The sequence below is a fragment of the Sebastes fasciatus genome, chromosome 9 (assembly GCF_043250625.1).
Source record: "Sebastes fasciatus isolate fSebFas1 chromosome 9, fSebFas1.pri, whole genome shotgun sequence".
Taxonomy (NCBI): domain Eukaryota; kingdom Metazoa; phylum Chordata; class Actinopteri; order Perciformes; family Sebastidae; genus Sebastes; species Sebastes fasciatus.
Window position 1 is genome coordinate 20,690,499 of NC_133803.1, and position 10,065 is coordinate 20,700,563.

General features: G+C 37.6%; 1 protein-coding gene across 1 annotated transcript; it reads left to right on the top strand.

Annotated features, from left to right (window-relative positions):
- The first annotated feature begins 493 nt into the window (after nt 1-493).
- On the top strand, nt 494-8,923 carry LOC141774180 (interferon-induced, double-stranded RNA-activated protein kinase-like). The gene is made up of 17 exons (XM_074646586.1): nt 494-785; nt 1,300-1,438; nt 1,596-1,669; nt 2,103-2,264; nt 2,407-2,539; nt 3,179-3,246; nt 3,337-3,427; nt 3,719-3,783; nt 3,874-3,961; nt 4,290-4,348; nt 4,515-4,634; nt 4,737-4,865; nt 5,034-5,238; nt 6,079-6,219; nt 6,575-6,676; nt 7,035-7,097; nt 8,174-8,923. The coding sequence occupies exons 1-17, from the start codon at nt 682-684 to the stop codon at nt 8,306-8,308; spliced, it is 1,878 nt and encodes a 625-aa protein (XP_074502687.1). The 5' UTR covers nt 494-681; the 3' UTR covers nt 8,309-8,923.
- Nucleotides 8,924-10,065: the final 1,142 nt, after the last annotated feature.

Genomic DNA, 10,065 nt, shown 5'->3' on the forward strand with positions numbered 1-10,065 from the left:
CTACATTTAATGGAATTTATTCATTTATCGAGTCAAGCAAGTCATTTATTTATTTATTTTAAAACACCTTGCATGGCAAAATTAATACTACCATTACCAGCTAACTGCAGAGCATAAACATTTATACACACATATCATTATGCTTACCTGACTAGAGTGTCAGGAAACACCTGTGCACATCCTCACAGCCAGGTAGGTACAACCAGCCGCTGGCTCTGTGGTGGTTTAAGCTCTATAATAATAGATATAATAATAATCTATAACATGTAAGAGGTGCCCCTTTTTAAAATGTTGCCCCTTACTCTGAAACACCGGTGCACACCACTGGACAGATTAATCCAATTCTGAGCAACCTATAATACAGTAATAACTACAGTTATTGATAACTAAGTGCCGAACGATTTTACCAGCAGTCGTTTGTGTAAATTAGGTTAAATTGGTGCAAAGTTTTAAGTTTCGATTGTTCAGAAATAGTCGAGCCACGTGACGGTAAGTGAATGACGTTGCAGAGGAAATCGAAACTTAAAGGCGTGTGAAGACTAAAGTCAGCTGAACACGGACTACGCACAATTATGAGAATAATTAAAAATAGTATGGATATGGGAGAAGTATTGTGAGCTTTGTAATGTATTACAGTTTTATGCAGTTTGAGCTGAAATTCTGTCTACTTCCTCATTTCTGATGGAAACTGGAAGCTATGTCTGCAGACTAAACGATTACGCACGGAGGAAAGGTTTTGAGCTGCAGTATGAGGAAAGTGACTCTGGTCCTGTACACGACAAAACGTAAGTTGAATAAACATGTAACCTATGTTACCCGTGGGTTGTACTGTTCATGCCTTTACATGTTATTCTGCAGTAGCTACATGCTCCGTCAAAAAGGGAGAGCTTTGGGTGTCTCTTTCTCAGGGCGGCACGAATGACTATGGCACAAGGGTGTCGGTGTCTTTATTTCTTTCTTTAATCTTTATTTGTTAATTAAATTGTGATCAAGTAAATGTGATAGAAGAGGTGTATAGAGTTGTATTTTTTTTCTCATCTTAAAACAACCTGTTCATGTTTTTAATTTGTGTGTACTTATGATCCTCAGTTTATTTGTGCTACATATAAACTGAAGACAAACTGTTGCAATTGTTCTTTATGCTGATGTAATTGATTTAAATATGGTCATTGAACACACTAGTAACACAACACAGATGATTACCAGATGATGGATATGGTAGTGTGCACCAACCAGCCCCACCAACATCATTCAAGTCAACTTGTCTGCATAACAGAAATATGACAATTTCCTCTACAGATTCACCCAGAGGGTAGTCCTAAATGGAAAAGTCTATCCTGATGGTGTGGGAAAGACCAAGAAGGAAGCCAAGCAAAACGCGGTTAAAAATGCCCTGAGAGGCTTGTTGGAGAATGAACATCAGGACTCAGCTGACACAGTAAGACTATTGTTAGTCTTTGCTTAATTATCCATTATTGTTTCAAAGTAAATGACCAATCATAGGCCTAAAACACTATTTAGTTGTAGGGTATCATAAAGTCAACAGGCTACTGTGTGAACCATCTCAAAATTGTTCTCTATTTTTTATTTTCAAGACTGCAGATGAGGAATACGACTGTACATCAGCTCAACAAAATGAGGCATCAAATCAAAATGTTTCTGATATCTGGTGAGTAAATTACAACGGCAGTGCATTTTTTAATTTTCATGTCTGTTCATATTTAATGAAACCCAGCAGGGAAATTCAGTTGTTGCTGCAGGACAAGGACAAAAATAGATAAAGATAAATAGAGTAAAATAAATAAATAAATAAATAATAAGAGGTATATACTGTAAAAACTAAAATAGAAATAGAATTAAACACCAGACTAATATATGATCTGAATGGTAATAAGTGTCTGTATTCATATAGAGATTGATATAATGATGCAAAATCAGTGTAACATATTAACATAATTATGATTTAGTATGGTTTATGAGATATAGTAGGATGAAAGGTTTTCCACTGCTGTTGTACAGTGTAATGGCAGCAGGTAGAAAGGAGCGCTCAGTTTAGCAGTTCAATGTTTTCATCAGTGTGAAATGTCACTTTTTTATTACAGTAATAAGATGAGACGTCTCAGTGGGAACTCACAGCGATACAGAGACAAACAGAGAGAAAGAGAGACAAATTACAATGGAATTGTTGCCCACTACTGTCAGAAAACCATGCGCTGCCATTCATACATTGAAGAGAGGAGATGTGGTACACCTCATAACCCTCAGTATGTATCAACCTGAACTTCTGTAACCTGAATAGACACTACAGACACTATACTTACTCTTGATTGATATTCAGTTGTAAGCAATATTAAAATGTTATGATAATGATCTGAACTATTTCTTCCTTTTTGAAACACAACACAGATTTTTCTACAGATTAATGATTGACAAAAACCTATACCCCGAGGGTGAGGGAAAGACTGTCAAGGAAGCTAAACAAAATGCAGCTCGGCTGGGCTGGTCTGCTTTCCAAGAACAGTCAGACTGGGATAGCAAGGTATTTCAGATTTTTTACTCCCTTTATATCATGAAATAAACACTCAGTTGCACGTTTATTAGGTACACCTGGCTAAAAGTAATGCCGTCTAATACAAGAGTTCTGCCACAAATGCTACCTTCATGAAGGTTATAATGTTCAGTCTTTATTGAAACTGTTTTAGAGAGGTGTTAATTCAACTTCATGATCATTTTGGAAGAGGAAGTTTGTCCAGCTATTGAAATGTATTGCATTATACAAAGAGGTGTTTTGTAATTTACATGTAATTTACGTAGCCTGTCTTCATGATATACAGTAAATGGTGAGGAGAAAATATTTGAAACACCTGTCAGTATAATACAATACAATTCAACAACACCACAAACTACAGCCTTCAAAACATTAGATTTTGTCATTCCAGACACTGCACTTAGTTTCGTCTTGTTCCAGACAATGGCCTATTCTTTCTTGTTTTTTGGTGTTTTTGTGCCACCATGTTGAGAAAAGATAACACCAGGCTATAGTTAGTGATACTTCCTAATACTAACAGGTGGCAGCCGATATCAACCACAGCTACTTTTGAATACTTTGGAAATAAATAGTTCCAATGAGGTGAAATTTTACATTAAATAATTATGTCTAACATTCTTTGCATTTTAGGTGTCCATCAGATCAACAGTGTCCGAAGATGGTACATCTCCTATGTTGTCTGCGCGGGCAACTACAGTGTAAGGCACTTATTGTCATTAGTAGGAGAGCAGAACATGGTGTTAAATACTGAGAAAGCTGTACTCATATCTCTTATTGTATTCCCCTAGGGAGTCCCATGAATCATCATCACAAAGAACGCCAACGGACACAAGTGGCTCAACAATATTCACCGATCCATCAAACCCTTCCAAAGCTCAGGTCTGTTTTCTCATAATCGTTAAAAAAAAATTGTAGGTAAAGCAAAAATCTACACTTATATATTTATAGACTGCGGCAGACTAGTAGCAGCATTGTAAGAGCAAGAAAGTTTAGTTTGGGTCCATAGTTGTGGTTTAAAAAGATGAAAAATTTAAATGGTTTGACTGAGGTGAAAGATAACATCATTAATACATAAATAATATAATTGATATTATTTGACATAGTTCTTCAGTACAGTACAACATTTTATTTGGAACATGCTATATTGTAACAACTTTTTGTGAATTGTAGATCCCCTTAGGATCAACTGTGTCTGAAGATGATGCACCAACCGGGTTGTCAACACCAACTTCACTGTAAGGCACTTATTGACCATTGTATTAAATCAGATTGTAGAGCTTAATGCTGAAAAGGCTGTACTCATGCATCTTATTGTATTCTCCTAGGGAGTCTCTTGCATCGTCACAAAGTATGTCGACGGGTACAAGTGGCTCAGGAATATTCACAGATTCATCAAACTCTTCCAAGGATCAGGTCTGCACGCTATATCATAATCTTACAAATGTTAAATCCACCCTCTTATATTCTGCTTACTCTGTATGTGGGGAGGGCAACTGAGAGAGCTCCAAGTTTATGTAAATGCAATACCAATGACTACTCGTGATTTCACTCCAACTATGGATTGCGTCACTCCAAAAGTAAATAAAAAAGTAAAAGTCCAAAAGTAAAGTAAAATACATTACTTGGATATTTTGATGTGGCAGACAACACGTTGTATGTCCTAGTTATTAAAGAGTGTACAACTTAATAAATCAGAGCGGGTTCAATATTTTAAATGTACTTTATTCTTTTATTCTCTAAGCATACTGTCAAAGACCAGAATATGGGAAATAGTCAGAATGAGACATCCATCCAGTCAAGGTATGAAAAAACAACATGAATTTGCATTATAGCATGCATTTTATGCTGATGTGATCTTAAACTTCTCTCCCAATAACTGATGTACAATCAAGAAGACATCTCTATGTTTATTATTATTTATCTCTATTTTACCCTTTAGCCTAAACAACATTGTTAATCTCAACAGGTTTACTTCAGACTTTGATCCCATGGAGTGTCTTGGCAGTGGAGCCTTTGGTTGTGTTTACAAAGTAAAACATAAACTGCTGAACAAGTATTATGCTGTAAAGATTGTCTGCCGTGAAGAGTAAGTATGGAGTTGTAAGGTTCCAGTTTGCAGTGTAGCATGTGCACTATTTGTGCAAGTACTTTGTTTACTAATTCATTCTCTCGTTCTCCTTTGGCTCAGGAAATCTCTTCGAGAGGTGGGGACACTATCAGACCTCCTCCACTGTAATATCGTCAGATACTACACATTCTGGATGGAAGACTCAGCATACCAATGGCACATTTTAGCTGACAGTAACAGCTCTTCCCAGTAAGTCTAATGCACTTACTTTATACTTGGCTTCCTTTAACTCATGTACAGCCGGATAGGTACATTATACTTGTATAATTGTGTATGTGACGAATAAACTTGAAACACTGAAACACTTCAAGTGAAAGGTGAGTAATTCAAATCATTGTTCTCTTCTTTCTTTTCTAGGTCTACAGATAATTCATCGGCAAAGTACCTCTATATTCAGATGGAGTTATGTGACACCAAAACACTTAAAGTGTGGATTGAAGAGAAGAACGCTCAGTCTCTGCAAGACTCCAAGAGAAGAGAAGAAAGTCTAAGCATTGCTCAACAAATTGTTAGTGGAGTCGAGTATATTCACTCCAAGAAGCACATCCACAGGGACCTTAAGGTGAGGCCAGACTCTGCAGTGTGTGGCTGAGGCTAAGCTGATTTAGACACTACCATGAGCATTCAGAGGGAGTAACCTAGAACCAGCATATTGTTCTGGTGTTCAGAGGAGCAGCATCACATACTAGACCTTATTCGGCTAGATCCTGCCCCAACAAGCCCCAAGAGGTTGTGGAAATGTGCTGCTGCTTTCCTGCTGTTTGAAGTCCAGTATACAGTTAGGTACATCTTAGACGTTGTGCTTGTTACCAAAATGATTTCTTAGTTAATTGTGTGCCATTACAGCACAGTACTGATGGGGAGACAGTAGATAGGGTCATGCAGGTGTTTTTCCATTGACAAGGTCTTCCTATCAGGCAGAGAGTGGAAGTTAAAACCATATGGTGTCATGGCATGTCAGAAGAATGGCAAGAGTGAACCCAGAAGCACGACACACAAACAAACAGGTTACGATAAAGGTTCTCTTTTACTTGAATCAAAAAGCAAGCAGGGAGCAGACTCTCATTGACGGGTTGGAGTTGGGAGACATGGAGGTTAGGATGGATGTGCATGGACCAGGAAAGGCAGAAGTGGACAAACACTGGGTTGATGACCTTGGATTTTAGAAACAGATCCACAAACGCGATAGATAGATGAACATAAAGTTATTAGTTGATCAATAGACCAATTAATTGACCCAATAAAAGCCAGATGCTGTTTAGATTTAATGCTGGTTTCTACCGTAGGTACCTTTTTTAAAATCCATTTCAAGCTCTAAGTTCAGTAGTTCATGAGTTACTGCCCATCGCATGAGGAGCTAGATGCTAGATTTCAATTTCTGTTTTTGTTTTTCAATGGTAAGCCTGAAAACATCTTGTTTGGACTGGATGGAGAAGTGAAGATCGGAGACTTTGGTCTGGTCACCATAGATGATGATGACGACGATGCTTTGATGGAGAGAACAGGGCACAGAGGAACCACAACTTACATGGCTCCTGAACAAGTGAGATGGTCTATACTGTCAATAACTTTAAATAATATTATTGTCTTAACAAAAGTGTTTTTCTCGTGGCTTAATTAGGTAGACTAGGATACGTGTATGCCTACCACATTTAACAATGCTCCTGAACTTCTTGAATCCCAGCCTCACCTGTCTTTACTGTTGGCAGCGAGAGCTGTAAAATCAAAACACTTACATCAAACGTGTTACAACTTTTAAGCCAATAGAACATTATTTAGCTCAAAGCTGATGCTTCATTTACCTCATGAACATTACTAGGTAATCTTTCATGATGATTAGGATAACATTAGGTTGTTGAAGTGCCTTTTGTCAATACTGTGTTTTTATTCAATCACAGAAGAGGGAAAAGACCTATGACCGAAAAGTGGACATATTCGCTCTGGGGTTGATCTATTTTGAACTCCTTTGGAAACTATCAACCGGCCACGAAAGAGTAGTGGTGAGTCTTTCATAAACAGAAGGTAACATTGTGTGTTACTATTTAAGTTTGACAAATGACTAGACACAAAAATATTACCATATCATGTAGGCTTGTACTGTATATATTATATACAAATAAGAAACCAGCTGCTGTAGGTATACACCAGTAGTTGATTTCTTTTCAGTATTGTATGTAGCAAAAGCAATGTACTGTAGATAGATAGTAGATAAGAGGGAACTTTATTGCTCATCTTTTAATCTGTCTTGTTTAGTTTTTCTTGTATTTGTTACATTCAACAGAGCATCATTTTAATTATTAGTAAATTTGAGGCTAACTAACAAGTTCTTTCATCCCTTTATTACTTCATGAATACTAGGTTTGGGATGATGCCAGAAGTCAGAAGCTCCCCGAAGAGTTTTCACTGACTTTCCCCCAAGAGGTAGATTACCGTATTATTATTATCCTAACTGATTAACTTGCCACATGAAACTCCAACAGGGTGCCAGTTAGTCATGTTGGCCACCAACAGACAGTAGTAGAATGTAACTAAGTATATTTGCTCAAGTACTGTACTTAAGTAAAAACAGGAGGTACTACTTTACTTGAGTATTTTCTTCTCGTGACACTTTATACTTCAATATTTCAGAGGGAAATATTGTACAATTCTTTGACAGCTGTAGTTACAAGTTAGTTTACAAATTAAGATTTTTGCACACAAAACATATGAAAATGTAAGAGTAGCACTGAAACGATTACTTGATGAATCAATTGACAGAAAATCAATTGGCAGTTATTTTGACCTTTCATGGTTTCTTTCTCAAATGTGAGGATTTGTTGATTTTAATTTATTTATTTTTTTTATAATAATTTTGATGGTCTCACTTTGGACTCTGGGTATTTGTGACAGCATTAATTACTATCTTCTGAATTTTTACAAACCAAACAATCAGTCGATTAATCGAGAAAGTAATCAGCAGATTAATCCATAATGAAAATAATCATTAATTGCAGTCCTATACAAAATATTTAACAATTAGCTCCACCTCAAACAATACATTTTTCTGCATTGAGTACTTTTACTTTTAATACCTAAAGTACATTTTCCTAATAATACTTGCACACTTCTACTTTAAGATTTTGAATGCGGGACTTTTTCTTGTAAAGGAGTATTTTGACATTGTGGTATTAGTACTTTTACTTAAATAAAGGATATGAATACTTCCTCCACCACTCTACCAGTAGCAGGGAGATAGACATACAGGAGTTTGCATTATTATAACAGTTGTCCATCTCTAAAGCCTCAAAAGTTGAGGAGTTAAAACAGGACTGCTGCTGTCATGGATGTCAAATATAAAACAGAACAGATGACAGTGTTTTGAGAAGATATCAGTCTCAATTTCCAAAGTGCATATGTTGGAAATACTACGGAGTGGAGCTTTCAGCAATATTTTAATAAGGCATTTATTATTGTTGGTACAAGGATCTCAGTAGACGTTGTTTTTGTTGTTTTTGCAGAACCAAATCATTAACTCTATGCTGTGTGAGAAGCCAGAAGAGCGACCTGAAGCAAGTAAACTGAAGGCAGAGCTGGAGAAGTGGGCTCACACATACAACGCACAAAATGTGCATCAGGAAAATGCAACTGTCTGATTATCACAAGGAATTAGGAACGGAAATATGTCTGTTCTGGTGTCTGTGATTTAATGGAATGATTGGAGGGAAATGGTTTACATACTGCAGTAGTACTGTAGTAGTAGTATTGCACTAGTACAAAGCACTTCACAAGGCCTCACAGTCACTCACACATACACAAGTATGGCAATGGATGGCAGATTGGGGTTCAAGGACACTTCAACATGCAGACAGGAGCTCAAATCATTTACCATGCAATTAATGAGCAACCTAAGAAGACATAATATTATTGGTTGTATAATCAGGGAATGGAGCATGAAATCAAATGTTATTGGGATTTTAAAGTATAACTTTTGTTCTAAATAATCATGTGCCGGTAATTTCTGTGTCCACAGTTGACATGTTATTCTTTTGTCCATTGTTTTGTACTGGATATGTTAATAATGGGTATCTGGGGTAGAATGGCCATGCATCTATACAATACGTACATATATATCTATATATATAGATATATATACACACGTACTATACTGTATTCAAAATAAAACAAACAGTTATAAGCGTACTGCACTTATACTACTTGTACTGTATAAATGTGGGAACATTTTATTGAGCTTTTTCCTTCTTTTTGTCTAACTATATTTCACCTGCTTGGCAGTAATGTTAGCTGACCAGACGAAGGTCTCTCCATGAATCTGTGCTGATCCTAGTGTTGGCTTTTCCTGCTTCAGCCTCCCGACCGCGGTCGGAGGGAGACACCGGCACCCGGTTGGAGACGATAACGTTTCTCTCTGCGGAGCCCCGTCACTTCACAAGACACGGTAAACCTCTGTTGGTCTGGAGGAGCTGCAGCATTTATTTCTGCACAAACGTCGACTGTACATTCACTAGATATTCTCAGAGCTACGAAGTCTTCTGCAGTGTGTAGTGTGCGCGCATGAACGTGAGGTGGAGCGAGCTGAGTGAAGGCAAGCAGGCAGAGGAGCAGAGTACAGCAGAGACTCTGGCCGTGAAGACCAAAGCTACGGTCTCCCCTGCGTCCAACACTGTTTAACAGACGGGCTTCACTAGATATAACTTTGCGGTTTTGGTGCTTCCGTGTAGTTTGTGTTGGAGTCTTGTCTGAACAGCGTAGCCACACGCGAGCGTGCATGGGACACCGGCCCCGGTGATTTATACGTGTAAGAAGTTACAAACAGTCCCTTTAACCTACCCTGGTCCAACCCTGGTCATTGGTATTAAAGTGGTATAAAAGGTGCCCCTTTTTAAAATGTTGCCCTGACCCTGATACATTGTGTGCACACCACTGGAGAGATTTTTTTTTATTAAAAGACCCAACCGACTTTACTGTCTTTTGGAGGCCGTACCAGGCTCGGGTTTATGGTTAGAAGATAGTGGCATCATATGAAACTAGAAAACCTAAGGACTCCATTAGTACCATATCATATAGAGCTAACACTCTAAAGTTGGGCTAAATTTTGGCGAGGAAAAACTGGCATGGCCATTTGTCAGGGGTCCCTTGACCTCTGACCTCAAGATATGTGACTGAAAATAGGTTCTATGGGTACCCACGTTTCTCCCCTTTACAGACATGCCCATTTTATAATAATCCTATGCAGTTTTGGGGAAAACATGCAGTTTTTTTAATGCAGTATACATGTGTTATTTTTGCCTATTCTAAAAATAGTATATTTTAATATTTCTACATACTCGAGTCCCTAAACAGTCTTGGAAATGCATAAATTGCATAAATGAGCCCAATTGTATTCAGCAGG

Coding starts and splice junctions, on each gene's coding strand:
- LOC141774180 (XM_074646586.1), top strand. CDS start 682: ATGGAAACTGGAAGCTATGTCTGCAGACTAAACGATTACGCACGGAGG. Junction 2,265..2,406: donor GGTACACCTCATAACCCTCA/GTATGTATCAAC, acceptor AACACAACACAG/ATTTTTCTACAGATTAATGA. Junction 7,098..8,173: donor CACTGACTTTCCCCCAAGAG/GTAGATTACCGT, acceptor TTGTTTTTGCAG/AACCAAATCATTAACTCTAT.